The sequence below is a fragment of the Pneumocystis murina genome, assembly GCF_000349005.2.
Source record: "Pneumocystis murina B123 chromosome Unknown supercont1.1, whole genome shotgun sequence".
Taxonomy (NCBI): Eukaryota; Fungi; Ascomycota; class Pneumocystomycetes; order Pneumocystales; family Pneumocystaceae; genus Pneumocystis; species Pneumocystis murina.
Window position 1 is genome coordinate 169254 of NW_017802359.1, and position 26016 is coordinate 195269.

Consider the following 26016-nt stretch of genomic DNA (forward strand, 5'->3'; position numbering starts at 1 on the left):
ATTTTCGTAATAATTGATTTAAATTGAGTCTTAAATGGATTTTTACTGAGAATGAAAAATATAGAAAAATAAAATAAAAAATATATATCTTATAGAGATTTCATGTCTTTAGAATCAGTGATTCACAATTTAGTATCTTCTTTGGGGGGAATTGATATTTCTTTGGAAGATAAACCATATATTTTAGGAGATGATGGTTTAGCATGTTTGAAGGATTTAAAACGATGGCTTCAACATTATGATCATAAATATAATAGTTGGGATGTTAAACGGATTTTAGCAGATACGAATTTTGTAGAAGGAGATCTTTGTCCTATTTTGGCTATGTGGAATCCTTTAGATGGAGAAGACAAAATAAAATGGCGTATATCTCTTGCTTGCGGTTTAGAATTGCTTTTTTTTAGATAATTTAACGTTTTTTTTAATTATAATTCTAGTGGAATTACTTGTTGAATTAACATGGCCTTTGGAGATGAATGAATTGAATGCAAATAAAAAATCTTTTGAACAACTTCCACATCTTCGTTTAGCACAATCATTTTATAAAAAATCTCTTCTAAATTATTCTAAAGCGAACCTTTTATTTAATGCAATTTCTGTATCATTTGCTTCTATGTCTATTCCAAGGTCAGAAAGATCAGAAAGAGATGAAGGAATTATTCGTTTAGTTTTATATTTTATTCGAAATATTGCCATGATTGATGAGGAAACTACTCGAAATGAAACAATTCTTGCATTTAAAAGGGAAAATATTTTCGATCTTATTATTTCTGTTGCAGGGGGTATAGGAGACGAATTTATTTCTCAAGACGTTATTATTCTTGAAATTATTTTTTATCTTGTTAGAGGAATAAGTCCCGAAAAATTGTTTTTATCAGATAAGGTGCAATCACTTAGACCATTGGATGATTTAAGCAACCTTCTTAAGGTAGAAACAGATAATAAAAAGAAAGGCTTAAAAACAACTCGCCATAACCGATTTGGTACATTGATTTCACTAATAACACCTGTATAAATTTAATTGCTAGATTTTTATAATCTAATATTTTTAGAACAATAGAAGGATCACTGTTGGTAGTCAGGGAGCTATACTTAAAGGTGCAGAAAATAGTTTTGGAAAAATAGATTCTGCAAAGAAATGGAAAATGCGTAAATCTAAAATATCTACAATGGTTTTTCTTCTAAATTATTTTTTATACTAATCAAATATATAGGATGATGTCGACAAACCTGTATTTATTATGCATGATGCAACTATTATCATTTCAGCTTTTATAAATGAATTTTTGGGTTTGTCTTTTAATCGTATGTGATTTCTTTTTTAAATATATAATTTTAATAAATTAGCTCTTTTTTCATCTATTTTGCGATGTTTAGAAAGAGAAGAGACTAGAATTTCTCAAGAAAATCATATTCATTTTCTTTATTGTATAGGATATTTTATACATGCCCTTAGGTTACGTCTTTATTCTAAGAATCTTAATGATTCTTCAAAATATGAGGATTATGGATTGATTGCTAGTATGTTGCAACAAAGGGCTCTAATTATGATCTATAAATTAATGAGAGAATCATTTGATCTTAAAGTAAGTTTAAGTAACTAATAAGTCTGCTAATTAAAGAAGATTTGGAAAGAATTGCATTCTGCAATGGAATGTTTTAAACAAATAGTATAAATTGGATATATTATTTTTTTTAAAAAAAATAACTTTTATATAGCTTTTAATTATTAATTGTATGACAACATCATCTCAAGAATATCAGGAAATAGCCGATAACATGCAGAATAATATATATTATGAAGAACATAATTTAGATTTGATTATTAGTGTTATTAAACTATATAAAACACAATCATTTGGGTAAGAGAGAGTTCTTTTCTTCTTTTTTGGATCTTAAAATGGATAGATTTTTAAATATATCTACAGAACTTGTTCATAATTTGTTAAAAATGTTAGAAAAATATTCTAAGACAAAAGATTATATGTATATTCGAGTACGTCAACGTCAAAATAAAAAAAAAAGTGCACATATATTTAATCAAGCAGAGACTTTAGGTTCTGATAATGATAATTCTCATTCAGAATCTAAATCGGGATATAAAGAAAGGTCCTTTGAATTTTCAAGATTTGAAAAGGTATCTAGTTATATAATAATTTTGTTTATTGATAATTTAGAAATTTGTTAATGACCATTGTATTGATACATTTCGAACATTTCTTGAATATTATAGAGAATTGACTCCAGAACAGATTAAACGCGTAATATCTTTTTTTTATAGAATATTTGTTAAACAAAAGGCTGAAATATACATGTTTCGTCTTGACATATGTGAACTTTTTAACAGAATGTTAAATGATGATATCTATTTTTCTAGAAGTCACCCAACTAGGGTTGAAATGGAGAAATTTATAAAATTTTATATGAAGCGTCTTATATCTGTTACCTCTAAATCTCCATCTTTATATGTAGAACTTTTATTTCATAAGATGCATGATACAGTATATTATCTCCAGCATGGGTGTGATGAAGTGGCAATAGCAAAACCAATAAAGTTGATTAATTTTTTTTATTTTAATATATTATTGAAATTTTTATAGGCTTTCTGCAGAATTTGAAGTTAAACCAGGAATGGATTTTGAACAACAAATTTCTGTTGTTGTTGCTGTATTACTTGATGAAAATAAAAGCGATGAATTAGATTGGTTAAAAATTAAATTATCTGATGCTATTAGTCAAAGAAAAGCATGGGAATTAGAAAAAAAATCAAGAAAATCATTAGAGGATAGTTCTCAGATGGATCTATTATCATTACCGCCTCGCTATGGTATAAAAATGTTTTAGAATATTAAATATTGATGCATTTTTAGTCGTTATCTTTGAAACTGAACAGCAGAGAAAAAAATGTTTTAAAAACGGAAAATTTCGTTTACTGATTTCTTTATGTGGTTTTTTGGAAGAAAAAGAAGTTGATGATATAATGCCTTCATTAATTATTCCTTCTGAAGTTTCATCTAGTATATTAAGTTATAATTTAGAGCTCGTTAAAAAATACACTGATAATCCGGTTATATTTGATGATGGAAAAACTGCTATTGACTTTATTCGTCGAAAATATAAGCCTAGAAATCATTATGATACATTTAGTCAAGAAGATGAAATAATTGATACAGATGATTTCGATTCAATTAGATCTATGTCTTCAGCTAAAATATCTAAAAAGAGGCACAGGAAATTATCAAATGATGTAGAATTAAAGATTCTTGCCGAAAGAAAAAAATTGGAACGTATGAAAATTATAAAAAGTTTGAAATATGTTATAGATTCTGATAATACTGATAATGATGCTGCTTTTTTTGCTTCAGAAGAAATTTTAAGAAAAAAATCAAAACTAATGGCATCTAATTCTCATGAAAAAAGTAGAAATATCAAAAAAGTTCTTAAAAGTTTGGATTTTGAGAATGAAATAAATAATAATGAACTAAATCTTTTAGAAAGAGACCACTCTTCTGAAATTGATAATTTAACTGATTTAGAAAAAGGAATCTCTACAAATAATGACAAACTGTTCATTGATGATTATTTTTCTAGTAATTCGAATAGTAGTGATTTTCAAAATAATAAAGGAATCTCTATCTTATCTAATACAAATTCTAAAAAAAAAAATAATAAAGCAAAGGGACGTCGTATTTTTATAGAAAGTAGTTCGGAATAATCTCTTGATTTTTTATCTTTTGAATTTTATCAAAAACTCTAAAATTATTTCTTTGTTTACAAATTTTTCAAAAAACATATGTGAGATTTCTATTGTTTTCTAATGTGTATTAAAAGTAGAAAGCTATTTTATACGGCTTAAGAAAGATTCTTAAAAATATTTATTTTTTATAAATATTTTATGTGTCGTCGGTATTAATCTTAATATCGAAAATGTCTGCTGTTGCAATTATTCTCGTTGGAGGGCCTTCAAGTGGTACTCGATTTCGGCCTTTATCTTTAGACATTCCAAAGGTCTTTTTTAACTGGATTTATGTTTTTTTTTATTGGTTTTTAATTGAAGTTTCTAGCCTCTTTTTCCTATTGGAGGTAAACCTATGATATGGCATCATCTTGTTGCATTATCAAAAGTTGAAACAGTTCGTGAAGTTCTTTTGATTGGATTTTATGAAGAATCTGTTTTTTCTGGTTTTATAAAGGATGCTAAAGAAGTATTCTTAAATTTTTCTATTAAGTATTTTAATTTTTATTTTTGGTATTTTCTTATGTTTCTTTAAGATATTTACGTGAATATCAATCTCTTGGAACAGCAGGAGGATTATACTTTTTTCGTGATGTAATTCTTCGGGATTCTCCTAAAACAATTTTTGTTTTACATTCTGATTTATGTTGTTCATTTCCTCTTAAAAATATGCTTAAAATGCATTTAGAAAAAGATGCAATTGGAACTCTTTTGGGAACTAAAGTAATATAGTTTTTTTTTACGTCATAAGTTTCTTAATTGTTTATCAATTAGGTTTCTCCTGACGATGCTAACAATTTTGGCTGTATTGTTTGGGATACAGCTACCTCAGAAGTTATTCATTATGTTGAAAAGCCTGAAACATATATTAGTTCTACAATTAATTGTGGTGTATATATTTTTGATGGTTCTATTTTTGATCAAATTAAAGAGTCAATACGGTTGAGAAATGAACGAAATAAAGAAATGCCTAGTTCTTCATTTGATCCTGATGAACGCTTACGTCTTGAACAAGATGTTTTGGTTCCTCTTACTCAAACGAAGAAACTTTTCATTTATGAAACTAAAGATTTTTGGCGTCAAATAAAAACTGCTGGGTATATTTTATTATTATTCATTAAATTCCCTCTATTAAACATTTAGATCCTCTGTTCCTGCAAATGCTTTATATCTACTTTATTCACAAGAGGAAAATGATAAGAAATTTTTTAAAGATTCTGGTCCGGAAATTGTTCCTCCGGGTAATTTATTATAATTATGATATATTTAATTAATAAATTTCAAAAGTGTATATTCATCCATCTGCATCTGTAGATCACTCATCCAAGCTTGGTCCTAATGTTTCAATTGGTTTGAAAGTCAAAATTCATTCTGGAGTCCGTATTAGTAATGCTATTATTCTAGATGGCGCAGAGATTAAGGTTATTATTATTTTATAATTATTATTTTTCTTATTTTGAAGCCTAATGCGTCTGTTTTACATTCTATTATTGGTCGAAGATGTCGAGTTGGGCAATGGGCTCGTGTTGAAGGCACACCAACTCTTCCTACACAACATAATACCACAATTCTTCGAAATGGTCTAAAAGTACAGTCTATTACTGTCCTTGCTAATGACGTTACTATTGATGATGAAGTAAGGGTTCAAAATTGTATCGTTCTTCCTCATAAGGTATAATTCTATTATATACTTTTTTATTTAATTAATAACAAATATTAGGAAATAAAAAACGGTGTTGTTGGCGAGGTATAATGGTTCATATTATCGTAATTATTAGTTTAATCATTAAACAGGTTATTATGTAAAGATAATTAATAAATATAATATTTTCAACATATTATTAAGAATTCAAATTGATATTCACATCATACTTATTTTTATAAGATTAGGAATTTGTCTTTTTTATATGATGAATATGCTTCTCTTTCCAACGATTTCTTTGCTATAATAATATCTTTCTGGATATCTTCTATTAATAATTCTACTTTATTTAGAAGAAACATCTAATTTAAAATTATATTACCTTTAGATATATAATTACGTTCTGGCCTGATAAAACCCATTATTACTAATCTTATTTCTTCATCATAAAAATCACATTCAAATTCATGAATAAAATGTACTTCCTAAATCTTTTTTTAAAAAAAAAATCCCTTATATATTCAACATACTGCTGATAATTTTTTATTATTGTAGTATGGATTCCATCCTACACTCATAACCATTAAATATACATTATTTCTTTCCTCTTTCATTACTCGACCCCAACCATAATAAATTCCCGTTTTTGAATATAAAAATTTTGGAATATCTTCTTCTGAAATATTTGCTAAAATATCTTAATTTCATCTATATTTTTAATTAATTACCTGTTGGTAGTTGTAATTCACTTCTTCCTCTACCATATCCTTTAATCACCTATATTTTTATTCATACTAAAAAAATATTAATAAAATTTACTAACTTTTCCTTTTAAATAAATAGGATAAGGATATTTAGGACCTGAATCTGGTTCCAGATTATCTGCTAGTTCTATCTCCATATTTGCCATTTTATAAAAAATTTTTAAATATCTATAAAATTATAAATAACTCTACACTTTTTATTATAAAAAATATTTGTTTTTTTATAAAAATCCTTGTATTCTTATTATCTTAGATAAAATATATGATTTCTAAATAAAAATATATCTTTTCTATTTAATACCTTATTCTCTTACCTTGAAATATCACGTGACATTCGCATAATAACAACATATTTTGAAAATAATGGCGTAAACTATGGAGCAATATCAGAGGTTAGAAAAGATTGGAGAAGGTATAAAATCCTATATTTTAGAGAATTATAAGTTTATTTATATTTAAGGAACTTATGGTGTTGTTTATAAGGCAAAAGATCTTGAAAGTGGTACAATTGTAGCTCTTAAAAAAATCCGATTAGAAGCAGAAGATGAAGGAGTCCCTAGTACAGCAATTCGTGAAATATCACTTTTAAAAGAAATGCACAATGATAATGTTGTAAGGTATAATTTTTTTGTATTTTTTTTAATTTGTTTTTATGGATTAATTAGGCTTTTGAATATTATTCATCAGGAATCACGTTTATATCTTGTTTTTGAAGTAAGTTTCTTATTTTTTTGAGTAACATTGCTGATTTGTTGTATTAGTTTCTTGATCTTGGTAATCTTTAGAATAATATATATATATATTCATATATTTTTTTAGATTTAAAAAAATATATGAATAGTATTCCAAAAGATATGATGCTTGGAGCAGAAATGATTAAAAAATTTATGTCTCAACTTGTATCAGGGGTTAAATATTGTCATTCTCATCGCATTCTTCATCGTGACTTAAAGCCACAAAATCTTCTTATTGATCGAGAAGGAAATCTTAAACTTGCTGACTTTGGACTTGCTCGAGCATTTGGTGTTCCTTTACGTGGCTATACTCATGAAGTTGTTACACTTTGGTATCGTGCTCCGGAAGTTCTTTTAGGTGGTCGACAATATGCAACAGCTCTTGATATTTGGAGTATTGGATGTATTTTTGCTGAAATGGCTACAAAAAAACCATTATTTCCGGGTGATTCTGAAATTGATGAAATATTTAGAATATTTAGGTAAAGTTTCTTGCTATTAAGTTTATAATTTATTTATTTTTTAGAATATTAGGAACACCTGATGAAAATTCTTGGCCTGGTATTACATCCTATCCGGATTTTAAAGCAACTTTTCCTAAATGGTCGCCGAAAAATCTTGGAGAATTAATTACAGAACTTGATGGTGATGGAATAGATTTATTACAGGTTTTTAATTTACAATATAAATTATTTAAAAAAATAATTATTATTTAGAAATGTCTTAGATATTATCCTGCTGAACGTATTAGTGCAAAAAAAGCTCTCGATCATCCATATTTTGATGATTTCATTAACCTCGATAGATCTAATGTGGTGCTATAGTTTTTATAATTGGTTATTATATAATTTATGGGTATTTATATAAACTAAAATTTTTCTTTTTAACCTAATAAATCTTTGGCTTTAAAAATTATTTATTATAAACAGTAGATAAGTAGATATCTTTGTAAAATGATTTTCGCAAATACTGTATAACTATATTGGCTATAAAATTCATTCAATTTATTCATAATTTAAATTCATGTAATATTTATTAAATTAAACATTTCTTTAAACCTTTTTATAACTTAATATTTTCCGAATATAAACAAACTGCTTATAAAACATATAATTTTTTGATAAACTATTTAACAGCTTTATTTTTAGAAAAATTTAAGGAAAAGGATTACATTAAATTATAAAGTCAATTTAATATTTAATATTTAAATTTAAAAAAAATATATAGTAACATAATTGTTACTTAGAAATGTCAAATATTTTAGAAAAAAAGATGAATATAAGGAATTTAACAGGAGTATCCGGCTCTAAATATTCCAATATGTCTTTAAAATGCAGGAAATGTAAAAGTTATGAAGAAATATTGGATGATAACGAATCATTTGAAAAACAAATAAATAATGATTCAGAAAAAAAGAGTGTTTCTGGTTCTTTTGAAAGATATCAAAGAGAAAGAGGGTATAGTCAGAATTGTTACGCTTGTAATTCTTCAGTATCTCCAAAATCGCGACATTTAATCAAATTTAATGAACGTTTTTCTAAAAAAAATATATCAGATGATCTTCAAAAGAACAACAGTTATCTTAATGAAGATTTTTTGAAATTAGTGAAGAATTTTCAGCTGAACTTTTTGTGGGATCATTTATTAATGGAACTTGATATTAGTGAAATTGATGAAATAAAAGAAGAAAGAGAAAAATTAATGATTAATTATTTACTTGTTCCTAAGGAATTGGAAAAGGTTTTATTATTTGGATGGTTCATTTGTCTTGATACTCTTATGTATTTTTTTACAATATCACCACTCAGATTTATTAAAGTTTTATATAAGATTTTTAAAAATAATTTTCTTTTAGTATGGGAAAATAAGATCTACAGAGATAAGATCTGCAGAGAAAGGTATAATTGTTTTTACTTTATTGTTATCTAATTATACAGTAATATAAAATCTAGTGAAAAAATTGACTTTCTTGAGGGGTTTTTGATCTTAGGAACATGTGTTATTCTTCAGAGATTAGATGCTAGTCGTATTTATCATAATATTCGAGGACAAGCTACTATTAAGCTTTATGTTATATATAACGTTTTAGAAGTATGAAATTATATCATATATTATTGTCTATAACATAATATAGATTGGTGATCGTCTTTTATCTGCATTTGGACAAGATGTTATAGAATCTTTTTTTTCAAAAGTTTCTAATAGAGAAGGTTCAACTAAACATTATTATTTAAATCTTAGTTTATATTTTATCCTTGCTTTGATAGCTAATGGTATAGTCTCGATATTATTTTGGAGTGTTATTCTAATTATTTAGTTTTGCATACCACTATGTTATTTTATCAAGTTATGACTTTAAATGTTACTGTTAATTCTTATTCAAATGCTTTATTAACTCTTCTTATATCAAATCAGTTTGTAGAAATTAAAGGAACAATATTTAAAAAATTTGAGAATGAGAATATGCTTCAAATGACATTAGCTGGTATTTTATATTTTATTTTTTATCTAATTTTATTTCTTTTAGATATTGTAGAACGATTTCAATTAACATTGATGCTTAGCATAATATTGTTTAGAAATTTGATAGAAATATATGAATCAAGGTTTCCTTTTTCATTATTTCCAAGTTCATTTTTTCATTTTTCATCTTATTCTGTCTTTTTTATGATCACAACTCCAGTAATATTAGTTATGGGTTCAGAAATATTTGTGGATTGGCTTAAACACATGTTTATTATAAAATTTAATCATATACAATCATCAATATACTCACGTTTTGCAGATGTACTTTCTGATTATTATATTAGTTGCATGAATAAAAAAAAAGATGTGAGAATTTCTAAATTTTGAACTTTTACTTAATAAATATATAGACACGTATTAGACAGCCATATTTCATATCTCGGAAAATTGGTCTCCCTATCTTGCCTTTAGCATGTTTAATGATTCGAGCATCTTTTAAGATTTGCAGGATTTTTTACTCTTCTAAGCTTTTTACTGATATAAAAATATTATCAAATGATCCATCATTAGAAAAAATTAAGCTCTTTTTATCTAAGGTTAATTTGATTTTTAAACTTATTTTTATATTTAACAATATTAAGGATAAAATTATTCCTATTTTTTATGGAACTTTTATTATGATTATTCTTTTTTTTTGGTATGTTTATCATATTTAATTTTGCATATTTTTAAAAATAGAAGCTTGATAGTTATGAAATTGATTTTAAGCACAATACTTATGAAACTTTCATATAAATATTACAATAAAGTTGTACAAGATAAAGAGGAGGGAAAAGAATTCAAAATAACAAAATCGAGTTCTATTGGTCAACAGGTATAATTAAATTATATTTATTATATTGTTCATTATATTTCTAGGAAATTGATGAAAAAACGAGATTATATCTAAATAATGTCCAAAACAAATTTAAAGATGGGACTCAAAAACATACTTTATATACTCTTGAAAGATATTCTATGGTGACTAAACGTATATATTGATAGAAATTATTTTTATATATTTTATTTCTAATTTTTTAAAACTAAAAAATTATTATTATATTTTAATTATACAATATTTTTATTATTAAGATGCTTATGAAAATATGTTATTACCTTTTTTTAAGAAGAATTGCTCCAAGAGTTATAATAAAAAATATAAAAATATCCCAAATATTTTTCAATAATTTTGATTTTTAGATATCTTCAATATAATTTAGGATTTTTATAGATATATTGTTCTAGATTTTTATGGAATTTATCTGAAAATTTACTAATACGAGAAATATTGTAATCTTATATAAATTTATTTTAATATTTATGAACATTATCTAGAGCTATTCCCAAATTTCGGCTTTGCAATATCCCAAGGACCATGTATTTCGCTTAAAATATAAATAAGAGATATATAGAATTATGAATATATACCTTTTATATTTTTGAAGACTTATTAACCATAATGGACATACAAAAGAAATAAAGAAAAAACTGAAAATAAATAATAATGCAAGAGCAAAACATATTTCTAAAGTAATCAATATTGAAGCTATGATAAGGAGAAATGCTGTTAAAATAAGTTGAATTGTAAAAGAAAAGTTTTGCTTAAATAATAATTAAAAAAGATTATGATAATTTTATAATGTTCACCCGAAGATAACGTCTAAACATAGGAAATAAAGCAAACAATTCTACTGCAAAAACTATTAATGAGAACGCATGAATATATGATGTTAACTGTGATGCAAGCACAACTGAAGCCATAACACCAGCATTAGTTGATAAAGATCCAGGAAATCTAAAAATTAAAAATATAAAGAAAACAATATCTAATCTCTATACTTCTTATTAGCCCATTCAGCTGTAGAATAATCATGGAAAAAAATATTAGCCAAAAATAAACAAAATGCTAATGCCCATATTGAATCAGATGTTGTTGATTTTGTAAGAGATTCTAAAATAGGAGAAACACAAAAAATCATAAGAATAATCAATATAGAGAATTTTGCTATTTCTTTTCCTAAAAAATATTATTAAAAATATAATAAAACAATAATCTTAACTATCATGGATATTTCTATTATAATCAAATTTAGTTATACCCAAATCCCAAAGAATATAACAACAAATAGTAAAGCCTGTAGATATTCCTATTAACACCCCTGGAGAAACCCGTTGATAATAAATTGAAATAAATGCACAAATAAATATAGCTATACTACAAAGATGCTGCATAAGAACAATACTATCTGCAACAAGAGGCCAAAAATCATAAACTTTGACATTTACTAATTAATTTAGCTTTCTTTTTAACCTCATTATTCTAATAAATGAAACCATTACGCTCCAGTTCTTTTAAAAATGATTCATCAACCCAATTATCCGGATAATCTTGTTTAACCCATAAAAGTTTCCTCCACTTCTTTTTTCTCTTAGAATGAAAGTGAGCTGCGCTCTTTTTATAATACATATCTTCTTTAACAACTCCAAATGGTCGTGTAAATGAATATGTCATTATTATTATTAAAAAAAATCACATTTCTTATTTTATTAATTAATATTAATAATAAATACTGTTTTTTATTAGTAAAATACTCTCTCAAACTATCTTATTTAACCTTAATTTATTGACTTTTATCATATATTTTTTATAATAAGTTTTTTAAAAAAATTCTTGATTATTTCGATAAGATGAAAAGATAAGACTTAAAATATAAAAATAAGAGGATTTTTATTTTAAAGATATATTTAAGTTGATAAAGAAAATAGGATTTTTTTATATGTTTTATATTTTTTTAAATTTGAAATTTTTAAAAGATTGATAAGTTTATTTTTTATAAAAAGTTATTAAAAAATCGAATTTTGTTAAGGAAAATGGCATTTCCTATTAAAAAGTCGCCTGAAGAATGGAAAAGAATCCTTTGTCCTGATCGGGTTTTTTTTATTTTTAAAATATTTAGAAATATAACCATATATATTAGTATAAAATTCTTCGTAAAAAAAATACAGAACCACCTGGATCAGGAGAATATGATTCTCATTATCCTTTATATGGGTTTTATATCTGTGCAGGATGTAAATTTCCTTTGTATAAAGCAGAAACGAAATTTAAATCAGGATGTGGTTGGGTAGTTTTTAATTTTTGAGAAAGGTTTAGATTAATAATGGATATAGCCATCATTTTATCAATCAATAGAGAATTCTGTTAAAAGGATACCTGATTTATCTGGTGGAAGAATCCGAACAGAAATTGTTTGTAGTCAATGTGGTGGACATTTAGGTAAATATTTTTAAAATATCTTTTATTGTTTTTTTAGTTGATATTGTTGAGGTCATGTGTTTAAAGGTTATTTTAACTATTTCTATAATTTTTTTTAATTAGAAAAGGTGAAGGTTTTAATGTACCTACAGATGAAAGAGTTAGTTTAACTTTTTATTTAAAGAAAAAGAATCTAATAAAATTAGCATTGTGTAAATAGTTTATCTATACTTTACAAGAATATTAAGGATTAGAAAGTTTGAATAGAGTTTTTTTATATTAAATTCTTTTTTTTAAAAAAAAAATATTAAAAAACATATTTTATAGATATTTTTTTCTAAATAAATACCAATTCACTTGAAGCTTGTAATACTGAATGATTGTTGTTTTTGATAATATTCATATATATTAATCTGACATATTTTCTTTATATTTTTTTTATGATGGAAGAAATTTCAATTTGAGTTTATCTTTTTCAAAAAAAAAACAATTGAGTTCATTAGTTAATGAATAAATGATATTTCTATGTCATTTTCTATAAAGATTGAGTGTGTTGTTAATATTTTGTAAGAATCATTTGTTATATAGTAGTTTTAAAAATGTATAAATTATGATTTTTAGTCGAAAAAAGTGAAATATATGTTTAGCTAAATCTCCCCTTCTTCTAATAATTCCAATGGAAACTTAATCCAAATTATGTCACCAGAGCGAATAACTGCTTGTTTATGTATCCCCCAATCTGTTTGTAAATTTTCAACCAAAAATTTTGTTTCAAGTGCATCTGTCCCTAAAAAAGAGGATGCTTTTAAGTGTGCTCTATAAAATATATTATTTTAATTCTATATTTTTATTTTAAAGATTACTTGTTCCAAAGATAAAAAGTTACAGGTTTATAAGATCTTGAAACGAATTTATAAAATTTTAGAGTTCTCATCCTCTGAAGAAATGCAATTTCCTGGCTATTGTTTTCATAAATTTGGTAAGAAGATTTTGAATCTATCATTTAAAATGTTAAAGAAATCGATTAAAAAATATCAATTAAAATATCTATTATTTTACAAGTCATTTACATTTAAAGATCTTTATTATTTATATAATCAAGAGTATTAATAATCATTGATCGTGCTTTTTCGAGGCCATCTAAAGTGCCTCTTAAAGTAATAAGGTTTCCGTTATTTGTACGAGGAATATTAATACAACAATCTGATTCACTTTTTATCTGGGATATTCTTGATCCTCCTTGTCCTATTATTATTCCATAATAGTTTGGAGGCACTTTAAGATAGCCAGTTGCTGTATGATGTTTCATTTGTTCAAGTGCTGCATTTATAATTTCTTTTACTTGTTCTATGTTCCCCATTTTCCCCTTTAATGTCCATGAAATTTCTTTATCTTCCTCCAAATCCATTACAACACTCCACGGATATTTTTGATTTTCATCCAAAACTTTTTCATCAATGTCTATTTCTTCAATTTTTTCTTTTGGTATCGAGTCATCATGATATTCTAATATTACTCCATATAAAGTTTTCATGCGACGAGCAAATATTCCATTTTCAGAAATATATGGATGGCATTTTAAAGGTATATTAATTTCAGAGCTGTTTTCTATTTTTATAAAGGTATTTATTTCTTTTGCTGCTTTGTCTACTTGTTCTTTTTTTCCTATAACTTTAATTTGCGCATTTTTTTCTGTGCTATCTTTTGGTTTTTTGGGAATTTTGATCACTACAGAATATTTGCTTTCAAGCTCTTTCCGTACGTTTCCTTCTTTACCAACTATTGTTTTCATTTTTGATAATGGTACAGGTATAATAAGAGTTATTTTTTCTTCAATTTCTTTTACCATAGAATTAATTTTTTCTATAATTTTATCCACTAGTTCTTTATTACCAGCAATTACAATTTCATCTGACTTTTTTTCTGGCTTTGGAAACTGAATTATTTTTGCGAGTTGAGAACGATCACCAACTGCACCACATTCAGTTATAATATTACGTAAAGTACTTCCACCAGGCCCTATAAGAGTACGATGATATTTTCTATTAACAAAAATAGTACGAGTAACCTGATCTTGGATAGTCTTAACGGTATCAAGAATAGAATTTTTAGCTCTTTTGATTCCATCTTTAGTGCCTTGAATAAAAATAGTTGCCAAAGCAGATGGATCATCGGATGTAGATTTTTCAATTTCAATACGAGTTTCAGTCTCATTTTTTAATTCATTGATATTATTTCCTGCTTTACCTAATATTTGAGCAATAGTAAACATGGGAACTGTAAAAGTAACTGTATTTCCATGCTCCTTTTCATAATCTAAAAGATCCAATAATTCTAATTTTGCTAAGGTTACACCATTTTTATCTCCACGAATTGTAACCTCATCTTTTGCTTCTGATTTCTTATTATCAGCATCTTTATTTTCTAAATTTTCACGAGGGAAGTTTATTTTAACTTGATATTTTTCTTCAAGTCTTTTCACAAACTTCCCACCTTGACCGATAAGACTACCATGATGTTTTACCGGAATTGATAAATGAAGTACTGTTTGTTCATCTAATTTTTTTATAAATTCCTGAATATGTGATTTTGCTTCTTCAACATTATTTTTAGCTCCTTGGATTGTAATTTTCCCCTCTTCAGTTGTCATTTTAACATTGAGTTCTCTTATCTTTGAAATATTGTTATGTCCTTTATCAAATAAATCTTTTAAAAACTTTTGTGGAAAATCAAAAGTTAGTGAATATGAATTCTGATCTTGAAACTTTAAATTCTCTACAATTTTTTCAATTTCTTTAATAACATATTCTACTCCAAATGATACACCTCTTACATTAACCATATTTTCTTCAACAACAGTGTTATCAAACTTTCTAGGTTTAGCAGTTGAAAATTTAACTTTAACTATTGAATTTGAATCTTTTATAATAGAATTTAATGTTGAGCCCTTAGGACCCAATATATATTTGTGATATTTATCAGGAATATAAATATCACGAGAAATAATATCAGCCATTTCTGTTGCAGTTTTTTTAAGTAATTCTGCAACTTTCTCAAGTGTCAGTTGAATAGTAGGTGCAGATGGTAATTTTTCTCCTGGTCTCCCTTCATATATAAGAACAATTTCGGAATTGAAAGAATCTTCATTTGAAAAAAGTATATCTATAAAATATTGTTCTCTTATTTTTTGCAGATTTCTTCCTTTCTGACCAATTATATGACAATGTAGCAATGGATCAAGATTTAGTCTTAAAATACGGTATGGAGGATATGAATTAATTAACATTATAATCTCTTTTTTAGCATTTTTAACATTTCCTGCATTTTCTCCGGCGAATTCATATACAATAGAAGTCAGATTTTGTTTTAATAATGTATCCATAGAAGGTAATGTAATCTGTATTTGATATTCTTTTTCTATTCTTACAATCTCTTTTTTTTTTAAAAAATATCTAGTAATATCTCTAGCATGAGCAATATGATCAGAAGCTGAAGGATGTGCTTTAGTAATATCCAACATATCCAAACATATAGAATTAGCTTTTTCCATAAGACATTGAATGGTTTCTCCAATAAATGATGGGATACCAGAAATCAATAAATTTTCGGACGGTGAGGAATATGGAGGAATTATTACAGAACATTTTAGTCGAGATAAAATATCTTGTAATAATTTTTCATCAAGATACTTATGTAATCGCTTTGAAATAACAATAGAAGCTGATACAGTTGTAGATTCAAGCTCAGAATATATAGCCTCAATCTCAGTTTTTACATTATTAACTAGATTTTTTTCACCGGAAATTATAATAGGCTTTAACTTTTCTGAGTCAGATTCCAAATAAGGTGAGGGTATATCTATTTTTAGATCCTTATCTTGAATCCATTCTTGAATTCTTGAATTGTTTGTACTTGATATTAAACCATAAAATTTTGGATTTATTGAAGTAATTTTTACAGTTATATGAGATGTCTAAAATATTATAATTACTAAAAAAATAAGAAAAGCTGATTAGTTACCCTTTCTTCTACTATCGCTTCTATTTCTTTTTTTGCAGATTCCGCTGCTTCAACATCCCCACTAATAATAATTTCTACTGTCTCATCATTATACTCATCATTTGCATTATTACAAGGAAGATCTCTTGAAATGTTGCGTTTTGGAAATTGTATTTTAGCTCCAGATTTCTCAATAATATTATTTAAAACCTTTCCTTTGCTACCAATTATAAAGCCAAGTGTATTTAAAGGAACTAATAATTTTATAGTAACCTTTAAACCTAAGAAACAATAAAAGAAATATCACCCCTTCCTACCTTTTGACTTAATTCTTTCATTAACATTCTACGAGCATGATGAACATCTTCTGGCTTTCCACGGACTAAAAATGTTGTTATTCCTGTTTTTCTTGCGGTTGAGATATCAATATGGGTATGTGTCTCTTCCATAATTTGACGAGCAATTTCTCCTACACTAGATTTGCTACCAAATTCTTTTAAAGGCATTCTTTGACTAGCTTCAAGTCGTATAGTTTCAATAGTCGTTTTAATTAAAGGAACCGCCATATGTTTTTTTTTGTTCTCATCTGAATTGCTTTTTGAAATATTTATATTTTCTGTCTTAGATTTTTTTGTAGCAGAAGCAATAGATGATTTAAGAGTTGGAAAGGATTCTTCTGAATTAAAGCCAATAATAGAATAATTTGAACTCATATCATAATCTATATATTTTTCTGATGAATTATCAAAATTCCTGTCTAAAGATATTAGTAAATAATAGTGAAATATCCTGATTACCATTCAGGTAGTTTTTCTGTGTATGAACAAATGATGAATTTGTTTGGTTTGATTGTAAATCGTGTAAAAATAACTTATCTAAAAATAAATATTAGACTCTTCTTGACATTGTAGTGGTTTTCCAGTTCATATACTCTTTTCTAATGATAAATTCATAGACATTTTCTTTAATTTAAATCGCTTTTTTAAAACTTAATTTTCAGTGTATTTTTATATAAAAGAGATCTAACATAAAAAGTGTTAATTCTTCTTTTCCCTAAAATCTTTTGAAAGTCTTGAAAATCTATTGATTCTTGCTTAAAATATTTAATTTTTTAAGTCAGTAAAATTCAGTTGTTGGTATTAGGTTAGGGTAAAATGAGTAAGATTGTTCAATAATTGATAATAAATGAGTATACAATATAGATCTAATAAAGAAAAATGAATATATATGTTAGGGATTTCTTGATACTGTTTAAATAAGAGTTATTAAGAAAACCTTTTAATTTTTATTATATTAGCATGTTGATAGTAATGAATATATCTTTAAAATTAGGTTATATACATTCAAAGTTATTTAAATTGAATGTTATAATGTTTTTGAATTATCAAGAAATAAACGTATTGATTAAATTTTATAATAAAGTATTTTAAAAAAATCGCTGTAACAAAACTATTAATTGAAAATAAAGAGTATGTACTTAGGAAGGATTAAATTTATGATTATGTTTGAATATTCCATGGTAGTTGTTTTCTTTTTAAGGTAGAAAGCAATTCATCTAATTCAATAAAGTTTTGGTCGTTAGCAGCATATTTAGTATGACGACGAGAATTTATATGCTTAAAAAATAAGTAATGCCATAATAGTATATAAGTTATATACCTGATCAAAATTTTCGAATTTTTCCCTGCAATTCTCACAATAGCCTGGTCTACTTTCTATTTTTATTTTTTTTTTATCTGTAGGATCAATTTGAGATTGCTGAAATACATTCATATTTTCATGAATAGAACGTCGTTGTACTTGAATAAAAATTTTTCTTTTAAGATCATCCACTGATTTACTTAGTGGTATTGTAATAGATCCTGCCATTCCTCCACTTCTAGCATTAGTAGATGTTTGAGAACGTGTAGCTGATGTAAGATTTGATTGTATAATCCCAGATGCATTTGTATCAGTTTGATAACGTTTGGATTGAACCTGGTTATAAATTTTACTAGAATCATCTTTTAAGCGATAAAGAACTTCCTTAAGGTCTTTTGATGGCTCAGGAATATTTTGTAATTCTTTTAATACTTTATGTTTTTGTAAAGATGAAGGAGGATGAGACTTTCGAGCATTGTCTCGGATAAATGGGCAATGACCCAATTCAGTAATCCGAAATTGTGGCCATTCTCCTTCCGAAATTTTACCATTAGGTGGTTTAGGCCACTCTTTTACTATGATAGGACGATAAATATTTGATATATCACGAACAAAAAGATAAGGTCCCTTAAAATAAACATAATCTTCACGAGGTGTTGCTCGATCTCTTTCCCTGGTCCCATTAACCTTTTCGTCATAAAGAAGATGAGAAAGTTTAGGTTGGTTAGGTGTTAAAGATGGATCAAGAAGTGAACGTAAAATTCTGTTTACAAATTCTATGAAATAATTAGAATTACTGTATTATAAACCAACAATATTTACTATCAAATGACCATATTTTTATATCATATTCATGCGCCTTGATTAAAACATCATTTTTCAACAATTCTTCTTGATTAAGTTTGCTAATTAATTAAGAAAAAAGAATAACACCTTTTTTATGTGGCACCTTGTTATACATGAATCTTTTAAAAGATCAGAAAGTCCAAAAAGCTTCCGAGATCTATTTTGAGATGCAGAAAACATAGAAAAAGTGTTATTGGAATTTAAAGATGATTTTTGAGCTGGTTAAATTTTAATAAATGTATTTTGTTTAATATTTAAGTCTAACCTAGCTGAAGAGAAATATTTGTAAAGTCTGGAATTGGCCTAGTTGTTATAACATGCGTAATGTTTCTTGAGAAAAATGCTTCAACAGTCTAAACTGTTAATAAATGTATTTTTATGTTGCTTATATCTTACTCCGCCTAATTTATTGATTTGCTTAGTAATTTTATGCTTTACATTTTGATCAACTGAATCAAAATAAAATCTGAAGCTTGGAAATGCTTTGCGGTATTGCCGTTGCCATTCTCGAACTTTTGCGTTTGTTTCTTCAATTGAAAATGTTCGTTTCCATGATTCTGTTGATATCAAGTGCGTTTGAGCCAATGTTTTCGATTTCGTAGGTGATTCATGCTTTGTACGTTTTATTGCTTTTCTATTTACTGTTTCAATATCCACTACTTTTTGTACAGGCGATTCAATAAGAACTCTCTTTAAAATAGGTGAAATTTCATGCTCTGAATTCTGATGATGTTGTTGATATATAGAAGGAAACTGAAGGTTCATAGAACGTGCAATTAATGGTTGTCGTTCATTCGTTTTATGTTCAACCATTTTATATCTTAAATAGTATTTATTTCCATCATTTATTAGCTAATTTAAATGGAAAAAAAACAAAGATTTAAAATTAAATCAGCAAAAACTTTATTGTAAGTTTTAGATATCAGATTACGTCCTTAATTTTTCTATTTTATTAGGCTTCTTGCCTTATTTTACCTGATAGTTTATACGCGAATATCCTTAAAGATCGAGGCCAGTTTTTAAAATCAATGGATTACTTCGCGGTTAAAAAATAAATCTATTCAATTGAATTTTTAATAAAATGTATAAGAAACAATGAGTTATACAATGCTATATGAAAATATATAAAACAAATAATATTAGTAATATAAAAAAAAAATGTTGATTAATATTGTTTATGTTTCTTAAAAAGTTTTTTCACATGAAAAATGATAATAGAAAGATTATAATCTTATATTAATTTAGTTTTTAAGATCTTTGCCAGTGTTTTTTGTTTGTGGAGATTTTATAGGTTTTATCTTGATTTTTTGAATTTGATCGATAAGAGTAATAAGTGTAGAATCTAAAGGTTTTTTACGTTCACGAAGAGTCATTCTGTCTTCAGATATTATAAGATCAGTTTTTGGGTCTAAAACAGTGGTATATTGCTGTGCAATTTTTATAATATTTTTTATCCAATGAATTTGTTTATGATGTAAAGAGTTTTTTGGTAATCGAGATATTGTACCCTTAGAAATTGATTTATCTATCCAAGAAAAATGTTCCATATTCCATAATGATTTACATTCATCCATTTCTTTTTCAGTAAGATTGGTCAATCCGCATAATAAAGTAAAAGTCCCAGATGCAATAGCTCTATCTGAATAGCCCCCTTCCATAATACTAAAAATACGAGAACAGCATCTTTTTTGTGATAAGAGTAATGTGTCTCTAGAAAATTTCCAATAGAATAAAGCAGGTAAATGATATCCGTGTCGTTGCATATGTTCACTTTCGAATTCCGAGCTATCGAACCCCGCACTAATAACCAAAAGAGATTGTTCAGGTAAAGCCTTAGCACTTTCGAAAAAAAAATCAGCTTTTTTTAATAACTTTATGTAAGAATTATTATATAATTCCTCGAACTCTTCATATGTATTGTATTTTTCTATATGGATATTCCAAATGGCTTGGTTGTGATTCATAATACATATACTTGCATCTTTTATTTTAGATTGTACACTAGGACCTGTACCTTCACATGGAAAAGAATAGATATCATGTATAGAAAAATATCCTATATTAAGATTAATGTTTGTTTCTTGATTTATTCTCCATGAAATTTCTTGAGAGCCATCCCCATGATGAAGATCAAAATCCAGAATAGCGAAATGAGTAATTCCGTATGTTTTATGTGCATATGATATAGCAATTAATGCATTGTTTAGAAGACAAAACCCAGAAGGGATTTCTCTGGAACAGTGATGACCTATTTCTTTAAAAAATAGTAATATATAAAAATATTTAAAATACCTGGTGGTCGAAGAAGAACATGTACATTTTTAATATGAGAATTTTCAGCTAGACATCGATCAATACCGTCATATATAGCACCAACACATCCTTCAAATGCTTCAAGGGAGGAATGTCCAAGATAAAGGTCACCGGAATGATATTTATCTTCCGGAATTTCACTTTTTCCTTCCATAATAGTTTTTTGTACGTTTTTACAAAGTTCATAGAGTTCTAGAGGCCATTTTTCTCCATGTATAAACTCAATAATAGGATTATCAATAATCGATATATATCTTGTTGATTGATAGATATCAAATGAATTAGATTTGTCAAGAAGATCAAGATGTGCTTTTGCAGATAATGCTCCTATATTAATCAGTAAATTTTTATATGTCCACAAAATTTATATAAAAACCAATAATCGCTGCTCTATATCTTTTGGGTCGCTCAACTATATATTTTAAATCATGCTTATTTCTTTCAAATTCATGTTTTACGCAGCCTTCATGTAAAATTACAAGTGTATTAGAGACTTTTGATTCTTCTTTTTCAATAGGTGATAGAATATTAGATGATAAGAATCCAAAATGTGTTGTTTCTGGTGTAGAATAGTTTCCTAATATTTCTTGTTCATCAACTGTATCCGATAAATTTTTTGCTTGTGTATCTTTTAAAGATATATTTAAAATTGCATTAAGAAGTGAATCTGTTTCATTAGACGTTAAATAAGAGTCATCTTTTGTTTCATCATAAAAGCTATCTGAACAATTTAATGAATAATTTGGATTAGCCATAAAAAATTAACCCATATGTATAAAATACTTCTTTTTGCTATCCACTTTTAAAATTTCTTAAATCTCTAAAACTTAAATATTTAGAAAAGCTTAATATTTAACTAATTTAAAAAGAAATTTACTTTTTTTTTTTAAAAAATACTGTTTTACTAAATTAATGATAATATCAAGATGATATTTATTTCAGATAACTTAAACCTTTTTTAAGAAATTATAATAAAATATCACTTCAAATACTTTAATATACAGACAATCTCTATTTAAAATAACAAAAATCTTAATAATATCTAAAAAAATACTTTTTTACTCACTTAAAAATATAATAAAGTAAATCTTTAATAAAATATATTAAAATATATCTTTTAAAAGGAAACGGATTGTCATTAATTATTAAAATATTTATAAATATTGATTTTATCTAATATATTTAGTATTTTTCAGACTTTTCTTATATTTAAAAGTTATTTTTTTTAACGTCAGTTAATTTTTAAAATTAACTTGTCAAGAAAAGATATAAAATTAAGTTAATTGAGGTCTTAAATTTGGATAAAAAAGATAGATTTTATTTAAAAAAATAATAATTCTTGTTTTTTTTCTTACAAATTATAATAAATTTATAAGATTTAAAGAAAAGTGGTTAAAAAGTCAAAATGATGCTTTTGTTAGAAAAAGTTATGCTGGAACATTGTGAACGGGTGAAATCAATTGATTTTCATCCGTCAGAGACTTGGATTATTGCTTCTTTATATAATGGAAAAGTGGTTATTTGGAATTATGAAACATCGGTAAATATTTAGATATGTTATTTTTTTGAGTATTGATGGGTTTTGAATAGGTGAGTATCAGAACATTTGAGGTTTCATCAGTTCCTATAAGGGCGGTTAAATTTATTTCTCGAAAGAATTGGTTTGTTTGTGGAGCAGATGATTTTTTACTTCGGGTTTATAATTACAATACGTTGGAGAAAATTAATCAGATTGAAGCACATAATGATTATATACGATGCATTGCAGTTCACCCTACGCAATCTTTTTTGCTTACGGGAGGGGATGATATGTTGATTCGATTGTGGGATTGGGAAAATTCGTGGAAATGTTTAAGGGTATTAGTTAAAGATAAATTTAAAACAATAGGTTTAAAAGTAATGTTTTAGGTTTTTGAAGGTCATGGACACTATGTAATGGCGTTAGCAATTAATCCTAGAGATACAAATACGTTTGTTTCATGCAATTTGGATCGAACGGTTAAAGTATGGTCTTTGGGATCATCGTCATCAAATTATACTCTTTGTGCAGGTGAAAGGGGTATTAATTATGTGGAATATTATCACGCAGGTGATAAACCATTTCTTATTACTGCTAGTGATGATAGTTTGATTAAAATATGGGATTATCAAACGAAATCATGTGTTCAAACTTTAGAAGGACATTCCGAAAATGTCTCTTTTGCTTGCTTTTATCCAGAGCTTCCTATTATTATTAGTGGTTCAGAAGATGGATCTATTAAAGTATGGAATTCTAATACATATAAACTTGAACAAACGTTTAATTATGGACTTGAAAGGGCATGGTGTATTGGCTATCTTAAGGGAAACAATACAGTAGCTATTGGATATGATGAGGGTATACTTGTTTTAAAAATAGGAAGGGAACAGCCAGCTGTAAGTATGGATAGTACGGGGAAGATCATTTGGGCAAAATATAATGATATTCATTCATCTGTTATTAAGCCTGCAAATGGTAGATATAAAAGTAATATTAATAGAAAGATAATATTCTTAGATAATGAAGATGTTAAAGATGGTGTAAATCTTGCTCTTTCTGTACGTGATATGGGTTCTTGTGAAATTTATCCACAGTCTTTACAGCATTCTCCCAACGGACGTTTTGTAGTTGTTTGTGGAGATGGTGAATATATAATTTATACGGCTCTTGCATGGAGAAATAAAGCATTTGGATCTGCGCTTGATTTTGCGTGGGCATTTGATTCTAATGGATATGCTATAAGAGAATCATCGACAAGCATTCGTATATACAAAAATTTTAAAGAAAGAACAACTCCTTTCTCTTGCGAATTTATAGCTGATGGCATTTTTGGAGGACAACTTCTTGGAATTAAAGGGCATGGATTTCTTGCTTTTTATGACTGGGAAACCTATACTTTTATTAGAAAGATTGATGTTTCACCAAATGAGGTAGAATTTTTTTATAAAAAAATAAAATTTCAACTTTATTAGGTATACTGGTCTGAGTCAGGCACATTGCTTACCATTGCATGTGACGATATTTTTTATCTCTTAAAATTTAATCATGACATTTATATCACTGCGATTGAGAATGGAAGTGTTCATCCTGATGACGGTGTTGAAGATGCTTTTGAAGTAATTACTAATGTTTCTGAATGGTAGTTTGTATTTTCATTAATAAAAGTTACGTAACGATGTTCTAGTATTAAAAGTGGAAAGTGGGCCGGTGATTGTTTTATTTATTCTAATTCAATGAATCGAGTAAATTATTTAGTTGGAAATCAAGTATATACTATTAGTCATTTTGATACTTGTGTCTATGTTTTAGGTTATATTCCTCGTGATGGAAAACTTTATTTTGTTGATAAAGATATTCATATTATTCCATATGAATTATCTTTATCTGTTGTAGAATATCAAACGTTGGTATTGCGTGGTGATATTGATGGTGCTTCAGAGCTTTTGAAAAATATTCCTCAAAATCAAATGACTAAAATAGCAAGATTCTTGGATGGACAAGGTTTTAATTGATGCTTTAAAAAAGATATTTTATTGATTTTATTTTAGGATATAAGGATTTGGCTATGAATATCACAACAGATTTAGAACAGCGTTTTGATTTAGCTATTCAATTACGCAGGCTTAATATCGCTGTTGAAGTTGCCCAAAAGATGAATTTAGAGTCTAAATGGAAAATATTAGGAGATGTTTCCTTATTAAACTGGGATTTATGCCTTTCTGAAGAATGTTATATAAAAGCAAATGATCTTGAAAATTTACTTTTGTTATATTCTTCTACTGGAAATATTGAAAAAATGAAAATGCTTGCTAAAAACGCTTTGGATTCTGGAAAAAATAATATTGCATTTACCTGCTTATTGCAAATTCAGGATGTTGATGGCTGTACTGATATCTTTTTGAATACAAAAAGATTCCCTGAAGCTTGTCTTTTTGCACGAACATATGCACCAAGGTTATATTTTTTATAATTATTATATATATTTCTATAACTAATTCTTTATGTAGTCAAATAGAAAGAGTTTTAAAGCAATGGAAAGAATATCTAGAACAAAAAGAGAGGCATAAACTTGTAGATCTACTTGTAACATCTACGGAGGATATTAGTTTTTTTCCAGATTTAGAAAAAACCTTAGACTTAGAAAAAGAGTTCAGAAGAATTAATTTAGAAAGAAATAACTTTAATAATTATGACTCAATTAATAGTAAGTTGACTTATATTCTAAAAATTAATATTAATAAAGTTTTAGATTTTGATTATAAGAAAGATTCTAATGATTCCCAAGATTCGGGTTTAATTGATAATATTTCGCATGTAAATGTATGAATTTTGGCTTATTAGTTTTTAACCTTAAATAGTCTACAACAATTTCAATACTTTCGGATGATATGAACAGAAAAATTGATATAACTAAAAATGAATTAATTGTAAATTATATAATATGTATATTTGGATAATTTTAACTATTATAGGATAACGATTTGGATTCCAAAAATATTGATGAGTAATTGTAATGAGATTTTTAAGATAAAAACATTAATACTCTTTTTTATTTAATATA

General features: G+C 26.4%; 12 protein-coding genes across 12 annotated transcripts; 6 read left to right on the forward strand and 6 right to left on the reverse strand.

The window, feature by feature from the left end:
- Positions 1-102: 102 nt before the first annotated feature.
- PNEG_00356 (hypothetical protein) lies at positions 103-3715 on the forward strand (the record flags this gene model as incomplete). Its single annotated transcript, XM_007874038.1, has 11 exons — positions 103-382; positions 438-1009; positions 1053-1172; positions 1215-1305; positions 1348-1586; positions 1626-1670; positions 1720-1862; positions 1909-2137; positions 2178-2554; positions 2601-2827; positions 2871-3715. 11 exons carry the CDS (start codon positions 103-105, stop codon positions 3713-3715), a joined length of 3168 nt encoding a protein of 1055 aa, XP_007872229.1.
- A 212-nt stretch (positions 3716-3927) lies between these two features.
- Positions 3928-5542, forward strand: PNEG_00357 (hypothetical protein; the record flags this gene model as incomplete). The annotated part of the gene is made up of 9 exons (XM_007874039.2): positions 3928-4008; positions 4065-4228; positions 4273-4459; positions 4511-4833; positions 4880-4977; positions 5024-5157; positions 5199-5408; positions 5457-5483; positions 5531-5542. The coding sequence occupies 9 exons, from the start codon at positions 3928-3930 to the stop codon at positions 5540-5542; spliced, it is 1236 nt and encodes a 411-aa protein (XP_007872230.1).
- Positions 5494-6288, reverse strand: PNEG_00358 (hypothetical protein; the record flags this gene model as incomplete). Its single annotated transcript, XM_007874040.1, has 5 exons — positions 5494-5718; positions 5761-5863; positions 5909-6066; positions 6107-6155; positions 6202-6288. The coding sequence occupies 5 exons, from the start codon at positions 6286-6288 to the stop codon at positions 5615-5617; spliced, it is 501 nt and encodes a 166-aa protein (XP_007872231.1). The 3' UTR covers positions 5494-5614.
- A 222-nt stretch (positions 6289-6510) lies between these two features.
- On the forward strand, positions 6511-7841 carry PNEG_00359 (cyclin-dependent kinase 1). The gene is made up of 7 exons (XM_007874041.1): positions 6511-6554; positions 6603-6759; positions 6808-6856; positions 6904-6916; positions 6962-7358; positions 7403-7544; positions 7593-7841. Exons 1-7 carry the CDS (start codon positions 6518-6520, stop codon positions 7698-7700), a joined length of 903 nt encoding a protein of 300 aa, XP_007872232.1. The 5' UTR covers positions 6511-6517; the 3' UTR covers positions 7701-7841.
- Positions 7842-8124: 283 nt separating this feature from the next.
- On the forward strand, positions 8125-10383 carry PNEG_00360 (hypothetical protein; the record flags this gene model as incomplete). The annotated part of the gene is made up of 9 exons (XM_007874042.1): positions 8125-8774; positions 8814-8967; positions 9011-9149; positions 9194-9361; positions 9404-9708; positions 9753-9938; positions 9984-10039; positions 10084-10216; positions 10261-10383. The coding sequence occupies 9 exons, from the start codon at positions 8125-8127 to the stop codon at positions 10381-10383; spliced, it is 1914 nt and encodes a 637-aa protein (XP_007872233.1).
- A 310-nt stretch (positions 10384-10693) lies between these two features.
- PNEG_00361 (hypothetical protein) lies at positions 10694-12027 on the reverse strand. Its single transcript, XM_007874043.1, has 7 exons — positions 11997-12027; positions 11716-11951; positions 11442-11666; positions 11221-11398; positions 11029-11176; positions 10810-10982; positions 10694-10766 (listed from the first exon to the last, which is right to left on the reverse strand). Exons 2-7 carry the CDS (start codon positions 11891-11893, stop codon positions 10709-10711), a joined length of 960 nt encoding a protein of 319 aa, XP_007872234.1. The 5' UTR covers positions 11894-11951; positions 11997-12027; the 3' UTR covers positions 10694-10708.
- A 225-nt stretch (positions 12028-12252) lies between these two features.
- PNEG_00362 (methionine-R-sulfoxide reductase) lies at positions 12253-12891 on the forward strand (the record flags this gene model as incomplete). The annotated part of the gene is made up of 6 exons (XM_007874044.1): positions 12253-12312; positions 12360-12506; positions 12553-12658; positions 12710-12724; positions 12766-12797; positions 12844-12891. The coding sequence occupies 6 exons, from the start codon at positions 12253-12255 to the stop codon at positions 12889-12891; spliced, it is 408 nt and encodes a 135-aa protein (XP_007872235.1).
- A 393-nt stretch (positions 12892-13284) lies between these two features.
- On the reverse strand, positions 13285-13640 carry PNEG_00363 (hypothetical protein; the record flags this gene model as incomplete). Its single annotated transcript, XM_007874045.1, has 2 exons — positions 13285-13453; positions 13501-13640. The coding sequence occupies 2 exons, from the start codon at positions 13638-13640 to the stop codon at positions 13285-13287; spliced, it is 309 nt and encodes a 102-aa protein (XP_007872236.1).
- A 69-nt stretch (positions 13641-13709) lies between these two features.
- Positions 13710-17595, reverse strand: PNEG_00364 (hypothetical protein; the record flags this gene model as incomplete). The annotated part of the gene is made up of 5 exons (XM_007874046.1): positions 13710-16610; positions 16658-16909; positions 16954-17393; positions 17434-17511; positions 17568-17595. 5 exons carry the CDS (start codon positions 17593-17595, stop codon positions 13710-13712), a joined length of 3699 nt encoding a protein of 1232 aa, XP_007872237.1.
- A 526-nt stretch (positions 17596-18121) lies between these two features.
- Positions 18122-19936, reverse strand: PNEG_00365 (hypothetical protein; the record flags this gene model as incomplete). The annotated part of the gene is made up of 6 exons (XM_007874047.1): positions 18122-18252; positions 18296-19053; positions 19100-19182; positions 19227-19341; positions 19389-19476; positions 19520-19936. 6 exons carry the CDS (start codon positions 19934-19936, stop codon positions 18136-18138), a joined length of 1578 nt encoding a protein of 525 aa, XP_007872238.1. The 3' UTR covers positions 18122-18135.
- A 359-nt stretch (positions 19937-20295) lies between these two features.
- Positions 20296-22191, reverse strand: PNEG_00366 (hypothetical protein; the record flags this gene model as incomplete). The annotated part of the gene is made up of 3 exons (XM_007874048.1): positions 20296-21371; positions 21416-21763; positions 21813-22191. 3 exons carry the CDS (start codon positions 22189-22191, stop codon positions 20365-20367), a joined length of 1734 nt encoding a protein of 577 aa, XP_007872239.1. The 3' UTR covers positions 20296-20364.
- Positions 22192-22841: 650 nt separating this feature from the next.
- PNEG_00367 (hypothetical protein) lies at positions 22842-25963 on the forward strand (the record flags this gene model as incomplete). The annotated part of the gene is made up of 11 exons (XM_007874049.1): positions 22842-22976; positions 23027-23293; positions 23345-23930; positions 23973-24385; positions 24428-24594; positions 24640-24956; positions 25004-25409; positions 25463-25659; positions 25705-25769; positions 25814-25882; positions 25928-25963. The coding sequence occupies 11 exons, from the start codon at positions 22842-22844 to the stop codon at positions 25961-25963; spliced, it is 2658 nt and encodes an 885-aa protein (XP_007872240.1).
- Positions 25964-26016: the final 53 nt, after the last annotated feature.

Excerpts from the sequence above, each read along its gene's own strand:
- PNEG_00359 (XM_007874041.1), top strand. The coding sequence starts at position 6,518 with ATGGAGCAATATCAGAGGTTAGAAAAGATTGGAGAAG. Across the intron at positions 6,760-6,807 it reads CACAATGATAATGTTGTAAG|GCTTTTGAATATTATTCATC; the intron begins GTATAATTTTTT and ends TGGATTAATTAG. Across the intron at positions 7,359-7,402 it reads GAAATATTTAGAATATTTAG|AATATTAGGAACACCTGATG; the intron begins GTAAAGTTTCTT and ends TTTATTTTTTAG.
- PNEG_00361 (XM_007874043.1), bottom strand. The coding sequence starts at position 11,893 with ATGACATATTCATTTACACGACCATTTGGAGTTGTTAAAGAAGATATG. Across the intron at positions 10,983-11,028 it reads TGTTTAGACGTTATCTTCGG|CAAAACTTTTCTTTTACAAT; the intron begins GTGAACATTATA and ends TTATTATTTAAG. Across the intron at positions 10,767-10,809 it reads AGTCTTCAAAAATATAAAAG|CGAAATACATGGTCCTTGGG; the intron begins GTATATATTCAT and ends TTATATTTTAAG.